The sequence below is a fragment of the Podarcis gaigeae genome (assembly GCF_964106915.1).
Source record: "Podarcis gaigeae genome assembly, chromosome: 1".
NCBI lineage: Eukaryota > Metazoa > Chordata > Lepidosauria > Squamata > Lacertidae > Podarcis > Podarcis gaigeae.
In genome coordinates this window covers 41,929,839-41,949,585 of record NC_139678.1, presented here as the reverse complement: position 1 = coordinate 41,949,585, position 19,747 = coordinate 41,929,839, and the positions used below count along the sequence as shown (strand labels likewise).

The 19,747-nt window shown below is 41.5% G+C and overlaps 1 protein-coding gene across 1 annotated transcript in view; it reads left to right on the top strand.

The window, feature by feature from the left end:
- The window catches only part of GPR176 (G protein-coupled receptor 176), a 30,316-nt gene extending 17,365 nt beyond the window's left edge, over nt 1–12,951 (top strand). The window contains exons 2-3 of the mRNA XM_083744778.1: nt 7,657–7,909; nt 9,826–12,951. Of these exons, the coding sequence (XP_083600904.1) occupies nt 7,657–7,909; nt 9,826–10,936 (1,364 nt within the window). The 3' untranslated portion in view covers nt 10,937–12,951. The remainder of the gene's footprint in view (nt 1–7,656; nt 7,910–9,825) is intronic.
- Nucleotides 12,952–19,747: the final 6,796 nt, after the last annotated feature.

Genomic DNA, 19,747 nt, shown 5'->3' with positions numbered 1-19,747 from the left:
CTGTCATGGGAACGTCTACCAGGGGCCTGGTAGGAATTTTACCATTTGGCTGATTAGCTGCGCCATTTGGTTTTTACCTACTGCGTAGCAAATGGTCACAACTTGTAAGGTTGCGGTTAGGCATTGGTTAATTTTGGTTGGTGGAGGGGATGTGGTTGACTGTGCCGGTCCCTCCAATGATGCTGCTGCAAGGGTATTCCATTAAAGGAATCCAGGGGTTTGCCATGCTCTTGTCCAAACCCCTGGCAAGGGGCTAGGGCCACGCAAGAGCCCCTGGGAGCATTTGGGGAGAGGGGAGAGCCTGGCACCCACCTCTGTTCTCTCCCAAAAAATGTTTACCCTTACTGACTTTGGCAGGCCTGCGGTTGTCAGTTATGTTCCTACCTCTAAGCCGGAACAGATAGTCACTAACCAATGCCTAAGCAACCACTCACATGCTGTAATCAATAAAGTTGTGGCCAAAATTATGCCAAAAAACCAAAACAAAAATTGTGTGAACTGTATCTTTTTTGGGGGATGTCCTGGGGGGGGGGGTCCTCGACACGCAACTACATTTGTCTTGCAGCATTTCTGTCTGATGTCTGAAACAGAACATCTTCCTCAGAAGGAGATGTCTAAGTCACCCCTTCAAATATTATGAAGAATGCAGAAGTGACTGTGAATTCAGTTCTGCCAACATTTCTTAAGGAGTCTTGAAGCTGCTCTTATAAAAACTATATTCTTCCTGTATAGTGCTATCATCTTACATTGATATAGTTTCAAATAGAAAGGACAATAGTTTTTTTCTAATTTGTAAATTTTGGGTTACAGTGGTGCCCCGCAAGACGAACGCCTCGCAAGACGAAAAACCCGCTAGACGAAAGGGTTTTCCGTTTTGGAGGCGCTTCGCAAAATGAATTTCCCTATGGGCTTGCTTCGCAAGAAGAAAGCCCATAGGGAAATCTCCGGGGACCTCTTTTAAATGCTAGCGGTGGGGAGCAAAGCCTTTCCCCCCCCTCTGGCCTTCAGAAGAGGTCCAGAAAGGCCGGTGGGGGCCGAAAGGCTTTGCTCCCCACCGCCAGCATTTTAAAAGCAGTCCGGGATAGCAGGGAAGCGCTTCCCGCTATCCCGGATGGCTTTTGAAGGCAGGCGGGGGGGGGGGGGGGAGCAAAGTCTTTCGGCCCCTGCCTTCAAAAGCCGTCCGGGAGCACTTTAAAATCGCCCCGGAACAGCGGAGGAATTCTCTGCTGTCCCGGGGCGATTTAAAAGCCACCGGGAAGGCAGACAGGGGGGACAAAGACTTTTGCCCCCCGCCAGCCTTCAGAAGAGGTCCCTCTTCTGAAGGCTGGCGGGGGGCAAAAGTCTTTGTCCCCCCTGCCTGCCTTCCCGGGAGAGCACAGAAACGCAGCGCTGTGTTTCTCCGCTCTCCCGGGAAGGCAGGCAGGGGGGAGCAAAGACTTTTGCCCCCCGCCGGCCTTCAGAAGAGGTCCTGGGGTTTTTAAAATGCTGGCGGGCGGCAGCGAAGGCTTTGGAGGAAAAGTGGGATATAAATGCCATAAAATAAAATAAATTATGTTCTTTTACTGAATTGTTTTGTATTATTACTCTCAGGAAGATTTATATACAGTGTATTTCCTCCCATTTATTTTACAATCGATGGGTTTCCTCTCCATTTTGTGGATTTTAGCGTTAAGGATAGATATCATTTAGTTATCTCCCCCTCGCCCCAAGTGCATTGATGTCTGACACATGTTCAGCTTATGGTAGCTCAGCATGTCTTTCACCTCACAGTATGTATTCTTTGATTCAACAGCATCCTTTGGAAACCATTTTTGTTCTCAGGAACTGCAAAAATAATTCTGTTACAAAAACAGCATGAAATCAGAGAATTGACACAGGTCTGATATCTTTCTGCTGAGCTCACAAATGCAATATGCTTAGATATTTCAAGTTTAAATAATCCTTCATATAAGTGTGTGGGGGGGGGGTTGAATCAAGCAATTTTAAGGACACTAGCCAGGATATTTTTAAACAAGGTATCACATATTCTTCAAAAGTTTACAGCTTTTGTTTTGCTGTTCAATTAGTGTGACATTTGGGGGGGGCCGGGGGGGGGCAGTCGGAAACAAGTCAGTTTTCTTCAGAATTGGCACTAGTTTTTTCCTTTGCTGAGTTAGGTGTAAAACAGAAATAAATGACTCACAAAGTCTGTGATCTGACCAAGAAAATGATTTTTGCTTTCATGCAGTAGTTGTTGCTATGGAAACTGTGAGTAGCAGCCTGTCTTGTTTGTGCTCCTAAAGAGAATAAAACTTGATGCTAATGGGTGAGAATTAGACAGTTTTGGAGAAAAAGAGGAAATAATATTGGAGGAGCTTGATTTGACAATTCAGAATGGACCTGATCCAGCCAAACGTAATCACTTTAATTCCCATTTCTTTCAACAGGAGAGGCAAACCCATGCTTAACACTGCAGTTATTCTTATCTGGGAGGGATGTAGTTTACTGGTAGAGCATCTGTTTTGCATGCAGAAGGTCTCTGTTGAATCCCAGACATCTGCCTGTAGAGCTAGGAAGGTCCCCTGCCTGAAACCTTGGAGAAGGAATTGTCATTTGGTGTAGACAACACTGAGCTATCTGGAAAATGATATGACTCCGTATATGGCAACTTCTCATATTCAAAGTACCATGGCTCAGAGGCAGAACACATGTTTGCATGCAGAATGTCCCAGGTTCAATCCCTGGTGTCTCCAGGTATGGCTGGGAGGGACCCTTCCCTGAATTCCTGGAGAGCCACTGCCACTCAGTGCAGACAGTACTGAGCTAGATGAACCAATAGGGACACAGGTGGCGCTGTGGTCTAAACCACTGAGCCTCTTGGGCTTTCCGATTAGAAGGTCAGTGGTTCGAATCCCCACTACGTGGTGAGCTCCCATTGCTCTGTCTCAAATCCTGCCAGCCTAGCAGTTCGAAAGCACACCTGTGCAAGTTGATACAGTGAATAGGTACCGCTGCGGCAGGAAGGTAAACAGCGTTTCTGTGCGCTCTGGTTTCCATCACAGTGTTCCGTTGCGCCAGAAGCGGTTAAGTCATTCTGGCCACATGACCTGGAAAGCTGTCATGCTGGCCACATGACCCGGAAAGCTCCTTCAGCCTGAAAGTGAGATGAGCATCACAACCCCATAGTTGCCTTTGACTGGAGTTAACCATCCAGGGTCCTTTACCTTTATCTTTTACCTGGATGAACCAATGCAGGGGCGGACGTTGGTCTTTCAAATGTCAGTGGCACCCTGTGTGAGCCCAAAATTTGGTGCACGCCTCTCGCCTCCGATCTGCTTTATTCACTACTTAATAATAACATTGCCGTGCAGTGTCCCCTAGGCTCGGCTCCCAGTGTGGTGGAACCGGTCGGGGTGCCCTAAATCTGCCTCTGACCAATGGTCTAATTTGGTATTGGGCAACTTCCTATGATCCTATGGATACATATACACTGGACTGCATGTATCTACAATTGAAATGCACGTGCTTGACTTTGGATGGATGTTGCCCAAATGCCCCCCCCCTTTTTTTAGCATAGCGGTCTTTGCAGATAAGAGGTCATTTCATAAGAAAAACTCTTTGCTTTATAAATCATCTCCTGTGTGATGAAGTGGAAAATTTGTATGCAGGTGCCTTGGCTTAAAAGAACATTTCACCCAGTAGGCTGTTAATTGGTACCAAGTAATTCCAAATCTTTATTAGTATTGTGGAGAGTGTAGCTTGTAAACAGAACAGCACAAGCAAGGCATAAACTTAATAAGATATTTGTGCTATGCAGTTATAAAGGATGTGAATAATCTCTATTTAAACTGAGTTCAGATCAAAAGTGTATTCCAAACAATGGCTTGGTTCAGCCTGATGCAGCAGCAAAATAACCAGGGTGAAGCGAATCAGCTGTGATCTAAGATCCCAAAGCCCATGTGTTTGCTCTAAGCCATGTGTTGGCTTAGTGTGACATGTGAACTAAGTTATGGTGTCTTCATCACTCCATTTGCACATTTGGTGTGCCTATTTGAGATGGCAAAGTTGTGAGATTACAGCATCTCATTTTTACATTTAGAGGCATGTCTCTGAAACAACATTCCAGAATGAAAATCATTAGTGATCACATCAAATAAACCCATCTGACATGGTAACAATTTTCAGAGTTTTTAGGGAAACGTATGAACTGCTTGCTCACGTGAAAAGGATCTGGCCAAACCACTATTCAAGGATATTATCACTCAAATGTAAACACATGAATCAGCTTTAAGTGAATAATATCTGTCATAGAATAAACTTAACAGCGCATTGTATCTTAACTCTGTGGAACAAGGGAAAAAGGTAAAGGGACCAGTAAACATATCCAATTATTTCAGGAGACAGCGATTCAGTATCACAAGTCACAAATAATATAGTTGCAGTACACATAAGAGATGGAAAAACATACTCAAGTAAATTGTACCACTATGGGTCAGAAATAGAGGAAGAATATTGGATTAATGTGACTCATAGGACAAAAGGAAAGCTGAACTCGACCCACATCAGTGTAAACAAGAACCCCGTTGAGTTACAGCACAGTGCTGTGTGCCAGCAAAAGGGGAACCTTGCAGAAGTTGGAGTGGATGTTAATAAGCCTCTACTAATTCAGTAGTTGGAATGTGGAACATTCTTTGGGGTGTTCTTGTAAGGATTGGTACAAAACAAATTAACTTTCCAAGTTCACAGAGGGGAGCCTATTGAATGCACTTTGAGTCAGGGTATTTCAAAAAAAGATCTGTGCCAGTTGTTAATTGTCGACATTATTCTAAGTTGACTGGCAACAGAATCTGGGCAGGAACAGAGATGTTATTGAGGGGAAATGCCAATTTTGCCTCTAGATTACACTCAACGTCATTTTATTGTGTAATTAGCAAGCTTATTGGGATTTTAAAAGTTAATACTAGGCACATTTTAACGGGGCGGAGGGAGAAAGATGTTCGTCAGGACCCCAGCATACAGGCACATGAGGTTTAACCCTCAGCCAGAATCATGTGGAAAATGCCATTGGTGGCAATTGTTACTCCCCCTTCACTAAGCTAATTGTCTTGGGGTGGGGATTTTTTGTAGAAATTGACCTGGTGACAGAAGGTTTAACTGCCCCACCCCTACCCAGCACTCCAGTCTAGCCATAAACAGTACAGTCATACCTCGGGTTACGAACGCTGCGGGTTGTGCGTTTTCGGGTTGCAAACCGCACTGAACCCGGAAGTACTGGAACTGGTTACTTCTGGGTTTCGGCGCTCGCACATGCACAGAAGCGCAAAATGACATCATGCGCAGAAGCGCCGAATTGTGCACTGCAGGTTGTGAACATTGCGGGTTGTGAACGTGCCTCCCGCATGGATCACGTTCGCAACCCGAGGTATGACTGTATGACTGTATATACAAACCCTGGCTTGGTTCCTAACCATGCAGTGGAAGTAACATCTAGTGTGACCCTTAGAAAAATTAGAACGACATTAAAAAATTGAGAACTTCCCTTGATGAAGCACATAGCCCTCTATTTCAGATTATTTATTTATTTTATAATTTTTATTGAAAAGTAAATTCATCGCTACCAAGCCATACATAAAGAATAATATAAAGAAAAAGAAAAAAAGAAGAAGAAATGCAAAGTACAGTAAAAGAGTAAAGAAAAGTATAATATTTCTATACAATAAACACTATTTTACAAAATAATAATAGTAATAGACTTCCATCACTCTCACAACACTTCCTTTCACATTTCATATGTTATCTGTATTTCAGTATTATTTTCATCTTAATATATAGATATGTGTATATATATATTTGTTTGGGAGCGCGTTACTTCTGGGTTGTGCCGCTCGCGCATGCGCAGACGGTCAAAATGATGTCATGCGCAGAAGCGGCGAAATGTGACCCGTGCACTTGCAGATGCGCTGTCGTCTCTTACATTCCGTTTGGGATGCGAACGGGGCTCCGGAACGGATCCCGTTTGCATCCCAAGGTACCACTGTATAGCATCGGAGAGATAGTCATTAAGATATTGTTACTTGAGGAAATCTTTTAGTAAAATGTTAAGCTTACAACATCACAACAGATTGATTGAATATGCTTTTAAACCACACTTCATCCCTTAGGATCTCATGGAAACAAAATGTTAATAATGAAAAAACCGAGGGCCCACAGCTCACAAAAGTGGCTGTCCTCTGCAGAAAACTACGTGGTTCAGATGATCATAATTGGCCTTATTTCAGTATGAGCCACAATATGAACATGCAGCCAATGGGACTGTGTGTACTGGGGTCAGGGCTAGCTATCATGACCCCACAACCTCCTCTCACATATTTGCAATGCACACCTTTTCTGTGCAGTTAATATGTGTGAATTTACTACTACAATTCATCGTTCCCATTGTGCACATAGGATTCCTGCTTACTCTTGTTGTACGCAGAAAGTGATCAACAATCAGTTCAACATGTGCACATTACATTCAGCTCAAAAGATACTGCTGCATGTGCTAGGGGAAAAAAAACCAGTTTATGGCTGTGTGAATTGGCTCTAGGGAGAAAAAACCAGTATTGTTCAGTTATTTAAAACTGCTTTTCAGCCATAGCTTCTTTCACAGTTTATTTGTGTTGAAATATGTTTTGACTAATTGATAGTAAGCCTTCTGCGCTATGAAAAATAAGTAGTGTTTGTTTTTAAGATGCTGTGAAATCTGATAGTGTCAATATCGCAGAGATGATAATTACTGCCACCATTCCAACCACTTCTATACCCACCCACACAGATGAAGATCCTAGTAAAGATTTGAATAGCCAAAGTAATTCTGAGGCACCTTGAACATTGGACAGCCTTCCTGACTCATTGTGCCCCACCTTTAATACTGAACAGAGCTTTTTTCAGCCAGAACTCACCAGAACCCAGATCCAGCACCTCTCAGGTGGGCGCCATTGCCATTATAAGAGAACAAGGGAGGTGTTCATGGTGAGTTCCGGCACCTCATTTTGTATAAAAATAGCACTGATACTGATATTTATCATGGTCATGTACATTAGAATTCAATGAGCAAAATAAATTCAGTTTAACAAGCTATTTTTCAGGCCCCCAAATGCTTGGAAATTACAACTGTTGAGGGCCATGCCCTTAACAGATGCATTAATTAGTCAATATTGATATGGTGTGATAAACTATCCCATAGTTAGCTCCAGCTTCACTCTTGCCTTGTAGCTGGATGGCTGTCAATGGCAAGAGTAGTGGACCTGTGTCCCAAACTTCACTGGACTAGACACATGGTGTCCATGCAACTGAAACTACCATTCCGTATTGCAAATGGAAACTGTGGGAAGATGATTACAGAGCATCTGAATTTATCCATTTACTTATGTAAAAAAAAATTAAAGCCTGCCCTTCTAGTTAGTGCTTTTGCCCCACTCAAGGTGGTTAAGAACAATTAAAACTACATTAAAAATAAAAAAAATGGTAAGGAAGCTAGAAACAATGACCGTTTAAGAAAGAGCTTGCATAAGTGAATAAATTGTATGCTCAAATCTTACTCAAATATTTTAATGTATAAATACGTGTGTTTATATGTATGTGCCTATTACGTGAGAGAGAATCTTTCATGGTTAAATTTTGTTTCCCTTCGTCCAGGAAACTTCATGGTCTTGTGGTCAACGTGCAGGATGTCAGTTTTTAAGTCGGTAACCAACCGGTTTATTAAGAACATGGCCTGCTCTGGGATCTGTGCCAGCCTAGTCTGTGTGCCTTTTGACATAGTCCTCGGTGCCAGTCCACACTGCTGCTGGTGGATCTACACCATGGTCTTCTGTAAGATCATAAAGTTCTTGCACAAAGTCTTCTGCTCAGTGACCATCCTTAGCTTTCCTGCCATTGCTCTGGATAGGTAAGACTGTGAAGACTTACTCGTCAACTGACATTTACCACTTGCCCCTTGCAACAGATATAGGTTCTACATTGCTTGTTGCTTAATTGTGGGTTGCTGAAATGGTTCTACTGCCCTTTTCCTTCAGCGCTAAACACGTTAATTTTTCTCTTTGGTCAAGTCACTCAGAGCAACATTTTCACTTTGCAACCAACCTGTGAGCTGAGTTATTCTGAAAGAAATGACATACATTGGCTGGATTTTTAAGGTCTGGACAACTTAGCCTGAATAGCTATTTGCTTTAAGGCCAAAAAGTTCAATTCTCAAGTATCTTTATTGCCAGTGTATAAATTTATTTGTGTGTTCTTCCTGCCAGGGGAGCTGATTACACATTTTGAGGTCTTTTTGGGAGGTATGGCTCCCTGCCACCATTTTAAATGTTATTCTAGTTACTAGGCAGAAGTTCTTGGTAGATTTCTACTTTTAAATTCAACAATCTTTCTGTAGTGCTCTGCACACGATTGATACTACAGTTATGTAATTTTCTCCAGAATCATTTCATTTCTCTGCAAATAATTCTATAAACAAGTTAATCTGCAAAGATGATTTGCCCTGTTTTCTCCTTGCTGTCCATGGCTTAAGAGCAAGTCTTTGGAATGAAAAGCTTTGCTGACCACTGACTGGCTCATCCTTTGTATCAACAGTGTCCCGCTGACTTGTAAATTATAGTTTTATGATAGAAAAGAAACTCACTTAGGATCTGAGGAGAGGGAAGACTTTACTTACATCTAACATGCTAATGAGAGTAACAGACCTTACTATAAATTAGATCAGATTAATATTGGGTAGGTTAATTGCCTATTCCTATGGAGTGTGATATTTTGTAGTAAAGGAAGAAATCTAGCTGCAATTCAGTGGAGGATCTGGGATTTTATATATATATTTCTTTTCATAGCAATAAAATTGCTATGAAAAAGGACCTCCGCTGGTTAAATGGGGTTAACCCGCCCTCTCAGAAAAGTACATGGGTCAGGGGAGAGGGGGATCGTTCTATCTGACAAACTAAAGTGCTTGCACCGATGAAACATTGATCATACTGCAAGGCTGAATTCTACCTATTGGCTTTATATTTTTTTACAAATGGTGCGGTCTTTGAATACAGAACCTTAAAAAAACATAGCATGCTTTAGGAAAAAGATTTGATACTACTTGGATTAGATATTCTTTCATGGAAGACAGAAGTTGTACCACATCTAATTTGGCCTTTTCCATTGATGACATATTTTTATCAAAATAATGGCTAGGGCAATTGATTTCTGAAGGTTAAGAAAGAAAGAAAGAAAGAAAGAAAGAAAGAAAGAAAGAAAGAAAGAAAGAGACTAATAAACTTCTGTATAGACATGTGTAAGACTGTGCTGTTGAAGATCTGGTGATAAATGATATTGTAGATTCTGGCGTATAAGACGACTTTTTAACCTTGGAAAATCCTCTAAAAAGTCGGTCGTCTTATACACCGGGTATGGGTTTGCTGGGCAGCGGCAGTGGGTGGCGGGCTCTGCGCTGGGAGGAAGCTGCCCGGCGATGCTAAGTCGGCTTCGCTGGGTGGCTTCCTCCTGGCACGGAACGCAGCCCGCCACCCACTGCCACTGCCTAGCGAAGCTGCCACATATAAGACTGGGCGTATAAGTCGACCCCCCAAATTTGGGGGTGTCGTCTTATACGCCCAGTCACCTAATATGCCAGAATCTGCGGTACTTTTATATCAAGGGAAGAAACAATTTAAAATACAGGGCTAGTCAAGACCAAATCAGTGATTTAGATCACTCAAATTTAAGTCAATCTACCCAGGGATAGAAGGAAGGTAGGAAGAGTTGCAACTTTACTCTTTACATGCATTTGTTCATCTCTTACAGTCTCCTTTCCTTCTTTTTTTGTAGGTACTACTCAGTTTTGTATCCACTAGAAAGGAAGATATCGGATGCCAAATCTCGAGACCTGGTGATCTACATCTGGGCTCATGCAGTGATAGCCAGCATTCCTGTATTTGCTGTGACCAATGTACTAGATATTTATGCTATGTCCACTTGTACTGAGCCTTGGAGTTACTCCATTGGCCGTTTAGTATACGTCATTATTTACAACATTACCACTGTGATTGTGCCAGTGGCTGTGGTCTTTCTGTTTATGATCCTTATCCGCAGGGCACTGAGTGCCAGTCAGAAGAAAAAAGTCATCATAGCTGCCTTAAGAACCCCTCAGAACACTATCTCTATCCCTTACGCCTCTCAGAGAGAATCTGAACTTCATGCCATGCTGCTCTCCATGGTTATGGTTTTCATTTTCTGCAGTATCCCCTATATGACTTTGGTGATTTACCGCACTGTGCTCAATGCTTCTGATGCTTCTGTGTACTTGCTTCTCACTGCCATCTGGCTGCCCAAGATATCACTGCTAGCCAACCCTCTGCTCTTCCTGACTGTTAACAAGTCCGTGCGGAAATGTTTAGTAGGGACAATGATGCAGTTACACCGAAGGTATAGTCGGAGGAACACAGTCAGCTCCGGAGGCGCTGGGGACATGAGCCTGGAACCTCATGTTCGTTCTGGTAGCCAGCTTCTGGAGATGTTTCACATTGGGCAGCAGCAGATTTTCAAGCCCACAGAGGATGAAGAAGAGAACGAAACCAAATCCATTGGCTCCAGTGGCTACCAACAGAAGGAGATCCCCACAACCAGCTTAGACGTGGAGCAGACTTTAGTTCAGAGGCCTATGCCTCACGCCATTGCAGACTCGGCTGCTCAAGTGGCTCCAGCGATGCCAACAGAAGCCGAATTGGCCAATGAGAAGTATTCCATGCAGCTGGGCTTTGGACCCTTTGAGTTGCCTCCACAGTGGCTGTCAGAAAATCGGAACAGTAAGAAACGACTCCTGCCTCCTCTGGGGAATACGCCCGAGGAGCTAATCCAGACCAAACAGCCCAAGGGTAAAGCAGAAAGAAAAATTAGCAGGAACAATAAAGTCAGCATCTTCCCCAAGGTGGATTCCTAGTCAAAGCAGGAGTGCTCTGTGATGAGAGGCGGGACGGCCTTCTTGCATACATGTGATCCTATGGATCTTTGTTAGGTTGAAATTTAATAAAGGCTTATTTTTTGTGCCAATTTATGTAAAAGCAAAGCGAAAGCAAGTGTTCCTTAGGAATGGGTTTCGATACAAATATCTCGGCCTACCTGTTTCTTTATATTAATTTATATAGACTTATTTAACTTCCAAAAAGGCATTTTTGGATCCTTTCTGCCCCAAAGACTGCTTTCCACATTATACCTTGTTGTGATCTCCGGGACTGGCCAAATGCAGCAAGTCTTTATAATGTACACACAGAGACATTAGGGTCACTGTTCTGTGATTATGGAACTCGGGGGAAGAGAGCATAATAAATATGCAGCTCCCTTCCCTGGAGGTCCATATCTCTTTCTGCTCTTTCACAGAAGCACGGAGCATCTTTTAGGAGCATTCCATGGCCTGTACAATTGGCATGGCTTCAAGTGGCCAGGAATAAAAAAGGACCTGACATTTCAATTATATTTTATAATTTAATGAGATTTTTCTTCCTTTTTTTGTACATTTATCTTAAAAGTATTTTAAGCTGTTTCATGTTGTTCAGACAATTGTGGGCTAAATACGATCTTGGTTACTATCTATGAAACACTTCCATTCAGGGGCTGACATTTAGTGGGCTGAGTATTGCAGGTTTTCAGCAAAAAAAAAATCGGGGAGAAACAACACCTTAACAGAGGTAAAATATACTAAGCACTTTCAACCACATGGAAAATGGCACAGCAAATGTTGGGAGTTTTTCTTCTTCTTCATGAAGTATTGACCAATGTGACCCTTAATTTAAATTTATCACTGTGTTATAAAGATTCCTGTGATTTTTTTGTACAGAGTATTTTCTGTGCCTCCACAATGTAGCATGGTCAGTTCTTTGGTGAACTGGCACACACAATTGCTATTTGTCTGGGATGTAGTGCATTTATAACAGGCTCTACGGTGCAAGTTTAACTTCTTAACTGTAACACACTTGCAGGTCCTCCATGGATTCCATCTAGAAAATGCTTCTTTGGTTGGGCTTACGAGCCTCACGCCATGTGGCTGTTCAGTTATCTGCTAAGTAATGGATGCATTTTGAATTCTAACCAATTGCACACACTGATTCTTTTGCATGTGATTCTCCTTGTTTGATTTATTTGAAATTTCACCCGCCTTCATTGGGTAGGGAAAGGAAAATGCAAAGTGGATTTCATTCTGAGTTTTGCTTTCAACCAATCAGGTATGCAAATAGAATATGCAAATACAAAGCAGAAGACCTTGGATAATTTTTTGCACCATTGGAATCATATTTGCAAAATTGTAAAATCTGTAGGGAAAGGTATCGGGTTGTATCCAATGAGGTTTTTCCTCAGAGTTGATGCATTACAATGAATTGACCTCACTTAGTCACACTAATTAATTTTAGTGGTTTACTCTGAATATGACAAACATTGGATACAACTCATTAACTGTACACACTCAAAGGTTTATAAGACCAACATATTTATATATTTGAGCAGAACATGCATAAAGAACGAGAAGAATTTTCATCTCAAATGTGCATTTTTCAACGGTTTTGTGGCTATGAACTTACATGCCATTGTGAGGACAAAAAAATGTTGAATTCCATGAGTATAAAAGCATAGCATGCTATAAATAGCTGAACTGGTAGGGTAAGTTCTTGTTTAGGTAAGATTCCTGGGGGGTTGGGACAGATGACCCTTGTGGTCCCTTTCAATTCTACAATTCCATGATTCTATCTCCTTTGAATTCCAAGAGCAATTTTCTTGATCCAGCAAAATAGATCTGCACACCAAAGCAGTCTTATTTCTGGATGTTCAGCCATGTTGGAGTTGTTGGCTGTCTTAGGAAGTGTCTGGGGATGCACATCTATATCTATAGCCACCTTTTGTTATGTGTGGCAAGCTATAAGTGACCAGAAGTAAACTGGGCCACTTTCTTTTATTTGCCTCTTTTTTCCTTTTTTATTTTTTTAAAAAACAACTTCAAACATTAAGACTTTTATTTCATTTTTCAAAATGCAAAACATGCTATATATAGTATATATACTAAATACGGATATATAGAATACTAGATTATAAAATATATTATTTCTACATATATATTCCCCTATACATGCTATACATGAAGTAATATAATCATAATTCTATCAATAAATACTCTACAGCATAATACAACCAATCCTAAATTCTTCAGATCCGAATTCTCCCTTAATGTACTATATCACTGAGTACCAATTACCTAGGGTTTCTTCATATTTTTCGTCTTAGGACCTGAACATCATATTTAATGTAACAAAATCTAACTTTTCCCATGCCTATCTAACTAGCTCAGTTTCCAGAATGTGGCAAACAAAATTCTAGCTAGGGTATGTATATAATAACACCTACTTCTTAAAAGCCACAGGAATACAATTTTAATGTAATTTGGTAAACATGCTTAAGAATTCAAAGCTAAATCTATCCAAAAGATAATCTGCAATGGCTACAGCTGCCAGTGAGCAGGAAGATGGGTGTTGTAGTTCAGCACAGGTTAGCCTCCCTTACTTTAGAAGACCAATTTTTTTACCATTGTTCTGCATTTCCACCTCAGGTGAGAAAAGTCACCCTGAAAAATTTAAAGAGAAAGGTCTCCATTAGCAGTTAGTGAATTATACAAGATTACAGATGCCAAGGTGTCTCCTTCCTCCCTCCCACCCACATCATACCCGGGGAAAAAATAATCCCTACTCCTATTCTGTAAAATAAGTATACATCTAAGTATAGATATGTAAACCATTCCTGACTAATGCAGTGATCAAACTTCATAATGTTAAACACTTCACAGATCAAAACCTGTCATGACAAGAAGAAACTTATGTGTCCAGGGCAGTCTCCTGCATACAGTATCATGAACGTTGATTATTAGATGCTGCACCATCTAATTCAGGCAGAAAACTAATATGAGTTGTCTGGCAAGCTGAAATGCTTATGCAGATGAAACAACTGGAGGTTGTTTCACTTCCACACTGTGTCTGTTCCATGGTTTACTTTGCAAATACACCCTTTCTTTTCCATAAACGTGGCCACTGTGGTTCTGCAAAAAGCACAACACTAATAGTTTTTCAAGCACTTGCATTCTGCGCTAGAGTATTTTGTGCATGCTGAGCCACTGGGCGAGATTCTGCTTGTTTTCCTTGAAGGGTGGGTTTGTCACAAGAACAAATATCTCTTTGCCACGTTTGAAAAAGCAATCATATCTGAGCGGCACAATCTTAAAGCAAGAGCGGGGGGAATATTACATAAGCATTCCTTACGGCACACAGATATTCTTCCTCAAGTTTCAAATGGATCTACAGATTCTAAGGGATCTTAAGAATTTTTTTCTATATGTTACTGATAACAAACTTGCAATAAAATATGTAAATGCTTTATTAATACAGTGCTCTTCCCCTCTTTGTTTTGCCCCAGGCAGTTTTCTATCTAGAAAATGCATACAACTTCAGAATATGACCACTGATTTCACCATTGCCTCCCTTATCTTCATTTTTTTAGGAATTTTAATAGATTTGCCCTGACTGAATAAAGTGTAAGAACTCAATCCTGTAAATCTTTCCTTTCATCATGTAGATTATCTGACGCTACAAACTATCTGGACTGCCTCATTCAGTTGTGATTGATCTATCTGCAGTCTCAGTGTTTGAGAATCCAACCTGCTTTTTTGGTTTTGCTAAGTGAAGACAGCATTCTAGAGAAAACTTACTTCTGAATTCATATCCTTCACTAGAGATAGTTTCTAGACTTGGTGGAGTAATCTCTTTCTACCTCCAGGTAAAAGGTAAAACCCCTGGATGGTTAAGTCCAGTCAAAGGCGACTATGGGGTTGTGGCACTCATCTCGCTTTAGGCTGAAGGAGCCAGCGTTTGTCCACAGACAGCTTTCCGGGTCATGTGGCCAGCATGACTGAACCGCTTCTGGTACAATGGAACACCATGACAGAAGCCGCAGTGGTACCTATTTATCTACTTGCACTGGCATGCTTTCAAACTGCTAGGTTGGCAGGAGCAACGGAAGCTCACCCTGTTGCGGGGATTCGAACTGCTGACCTTCTGATCGGCAAGCCCAAGAGGCTCAGTGGTTTAGACCACAGCACCACCCGCGTCCTAATAATATTGCATACTTAGCACAGTCAAATGAAAATAATTGCCAATATTTGGTCCCTAGCTGACCAGATTGCCATGTTCACAGCCCCAAAGCTGCAAGCATCACCAGACCTCACTGATACTGAACTCCCTTTATCCTCTTCTTAGAATCAAGTTGACTTCTTTGTCAAAGCAATGCCAATGCTTGAGCTGCTCAGAATCACAGCAAGTCTAGGCGTCCAGAGATGTCACGCCCACTGTGGCTGCAATTAGCTTACTGGTTCTGCCTTGAGGAGTTATATGGCTTCAAAGCTAGGCAGCTGGGTGGAAAGGGGGCCTGCAGAAATCTTATTACAGAGGTGGGGGGACTTTTCTTACCACCCTAGCTCTGGCACACCAAATTTGACAGGTGGGCAGGACTGTCATATTGTCAGCAACCTCTGCAGGTGAGGTGACTGCTCTACTTCTAGAGGCTTTCTGTGCTATAGGAAACGGACACATATGGGGAGCTTCCATTGTGTACAGTAGGCTTGCCCTGTATAAATTAACCCTCCACTGGGTGGTAAGTGGTAGCACACAAGCGATGGGAACACAATTTTTTTTGGTGGTGGTGGGGAGAACTAGGAATGGGAGAGAGTTTAGTTCACATTTAAAGGTGGACCTACCTAATCAGCACTATCCAGAACAATGGAAGAACCAAAACACAGCCATCGTTTGAAGCTCCTTTGAATTTTGCAGTTCTAAATCATGTGTTCCAAAACTCACAGACTGAGGGGAAGTGTCCATAAAAATGCTCATATTTGTGAAAATAGTCTACAGAATTGCATTATTTTAGAGAAACTTGCTGTGGCAAGGTGTGTATATTACGTATCACACAAATGGATGTGGAAATGTGGAGAACTGAATTGAAGATTAGAAAAATTAGAAGCAGAGAAACCAAAATGGACATCTTCATTTATTCCTAGCAGAAACACAATGGAAGATGTGTGTCTGCTCTCTCCCTCATGCAATACTAATCTGTGAGGAGAACTCCTGCCTAGGGCTACCGTCTGATCTTCTGCGGGGGTGGGACCAAACCATTACTTTCCACATGTAACAAGTCGTGACTATTTACATGCCGTCTTGAATTCCCTTCCAATATATAATTTTTCTTTTCTCTTTGTTTTTCCTTCCATTAGGCTTCCTCAGCCCCCATCTCTCCTCCAACTATTCCATTAAGGGCTTGTACTCATTCCACTATAAATTCTTCAGCAATGTTTCCCCCCCCCCCCCCCGTTCTCTAGTTAATGTTCTTATCCAGGGCCTCTAGATAACAATATTCTTAATGCAGTCATTAGTTTTATACCGAGCATCTCGATGTGGGCCAAAAGATGAAGCTTCCAGCCTATTAAACTGTTTGCCACTGCAATACAGAGAGACAAAAACGAAGAAGAAAATTAATATTCCCAAGATATCAAAGCAATGACGTACACACCACATTAATATTGAAACGCTGTTCTTGTGTTAGTTAAAATTGTGTTCAGCGGAAGAACCCACACAGTATTAACAGGAGCAAGACTTTCAGAGGCAAGACTTTACTCCCCCTTTGCCTGTCAGGGTGAGCTTAAAATAAAGTCTTTAAAATTTTATTATTTTGAAATTGAAAATGCCAGGTAAAGTCATTACTTGTTTAGAACATTTCTATGCCTCCCTTCAACAAAGCCTCTCAGGGCAACATACTGGAAGATAATAGAAGTCAGTAAATAGATAAAACACTACAGGAAGCAAAGAAAACAAACCCATACAATTCAGCAAAGCAGAATATTAACATAAAGCTAATTTCTATTCCCTGCTGAAATGTCTGGGCAAATAAATAATGTATTTGCCTGACACTGAAACGACATCAAGGTTGGTGCAAGGTGAGCATCTCTAAGGAGGGCATTCCATAAGCTGGATGGTAGGATGGAGAAGGCTGTCTCCCTCCTGTGTCAGGGGTAGTCAGGAGACACAGAGGAGAGCTTACGGTGATAATAGTAGAGAGGTGTGGGCAGCCCACTGACAAAATACAGAAAAATAAAACAAAGAGCAAGCAGACAATTAAACAAACCCAAGTATATAATACATATTAATAAAGCAATCTGCTGATAGATAGAACTAACATATTAATCATAGCTGACAAAATGAAAAGCTAAATTCCCGTCGAAGGTAGGGTATGTTTAGATTTAGCAGGAGTGAATACATTAGCATTCATCGCTGGCAAACGTGAAAAACCCAAGAAACAAGGAAGGAATTAAGAGTTGTTTAGGGCTTTGGTGGCTCGTGCATGACAACTAGCTTCTTACATAATCCTAATATCCCCCCGTTTCTCCATCCACTGCTTCAAGGAAGAGGTAATTTCTAGTTATTTAAAAAAGAAATGTTTACTACCAACTGTAAATTAACCAAGAGCTGTTTATAAGAGAATAAAGGGGACTCTGACTAAATTAAATTAACCATTGCCCTTATTGGATCTTTCTCAAACTGGGCAGCAGAGTATACAATGATGTTGAATTTCTAGACATTGGGGGAGATTATGGGGCACACCACACTGGGCATTAAAGCAATTCCAACGTATCACAACCTTTCCAACATAGCGTGCTACGCTATTTGTGTAATATCCAATGTCACTTGAGTGGGGTTCCATCACGTGACAGAACTTCCTCTTCCTTTCTCATGTGGCCCCCATGCGTCTTCCAAATCTGCTTCACAGCATCCTTCCAATCCTCAAGAGCAGATTTGGAGGCATGGGGGGGGGGGCGGGTGTTATGTACTGAAGTTCTCACCCTGGGCCAGCAGGGGGATACTGTAGATAGTTATGCAAATGAAGGATCGAAAAGTGACGTTCAGTGATTGGATAGTTTTGTATACAAATGAAGGATCGAAAAGTGACGTTCAGTGATTGGATAGTTTTAGAAAATGGCAACAATTGCATTGTTCTGGAGATCTATATAAGCAGGCTGACTGAGCTCCTCAGCCTAGTTCTGTTCTGGCATCTGAATAAAGAAGAGCTGTTTAAAGAATCGCTGTGTCGTCTGACATGTTGGCCCACAACTTAACAGGGGGGCTGTGGGGAGAAGGACTTATCCCTTTCACAAATGGCATCTATCTTTCTGGTGGGTGGACATAGCTGGATTCCACCCTTTGTTTATTGGGTACACAAATACGTGCACCATATAACAGTGAGTGAATACTTTAAACTTTAAACTAAGTTGCACTGGAGGCAGTTTACATATATATATGTAATATATATATATATATTACCAATAATAAAACAATACCAATAATAAAACATTTTCCACTTTACATTTGGTATTTGACTTCTCCACACCCTTCCATTGTTTCCTCATATTATCTATTGCTGCTGCATATTATAGTTATTCTATACATTATTTCCACCACATTATTCTTAGTATACCTTTTACTGCTATACTTCAAAGCTGATTGCATTTTAACATATTTACATTTTTTAAAAAATAATCTACAAACAATTTCCAATCCTCCTTGAAAGCTGTCTCATTTTGCTCTCTAATTTTACTAGTTAAGCTTGCCAGTTCAACATATCCCATCCATTTCATCTGCCATTCCTCTTTCGTAGCTACTGCGTCAGTTTACCTTATCTTTTGGCTAATTCACGATGATTTACTTAACTTAATCAACCAGCAACCCATCAAAGAGGGAAGTGCCTCTGGAAGTCATGCTCCCATTAACCCCACTTGGTTCTTCCACTGAACTCCAAATTCAACTAATGGAGAGGAATTATAGCTAGTAGCAATGCAATGTGAAACACATCAGCCTTACAGCAGACGTTGTGGCAAAATGTCAAGAACATTAATTTCCTTCTGCTTCATATTAATCTGCTTTCCAGTCATGTTTATCAAACACTTCTCCTATGTTCATTTTCGAAGCCCAGGATTATGAGGGAAACATCCTCTTTCAAATAGCAACTTAAAGCTTTAGGAGCTGGATTCAGTGTAGTATTTTACATTACAAAGGGCAGCATATAAGCTAAGGGTTCACAGAAGGGTGCAATTGGATACAACCCAAAACATGCTTAAAATTAAGGACAGAAAAACTGGTCTTAACAGGTTGTTCCTTTTAAAGCTGATGGAATCCTAAATGTTGATAAGGCTAAACCAGGTGAATTAACTTGGAATAAACTACTGAATTGGCCCAAATATAAGCCGCACTCGAATATAAGCTTCACCTTTAAATTTGGAAGGGGGGGGGAGAAAAAAAGAAAAAATACCCAAATACAGTGGTACTTCTGTTTACGTACTTAATTCGTTCCAGAGGTCTGTTCTTAACCTGAAACTGTTCTTAACCTGAGGTACCACTTTAGCTAATGGGGCCTCCTGCCGCCACCGCACGATTTCTGTTCTCATCCTGAAGCAAAGTTCTTAACCCGAGGTAATATTTCTGGGATAGCGGAGTCTGTAACCTGAAGCGTCTATAAGCCACTCCCTTTCCTTGCTGCTCCTGGCTGCGTACTGGGTGGGGGGAGCTGCGCTGCGTTGCCAGTGGCCTTTCCCCTTCCTCGCTCTCCCTTCCCGGCCTTGGGTGAGAGGACGGGACTGCGTGGGGGGGGGGGGCATCGCTACGCTACACTCCTGGCG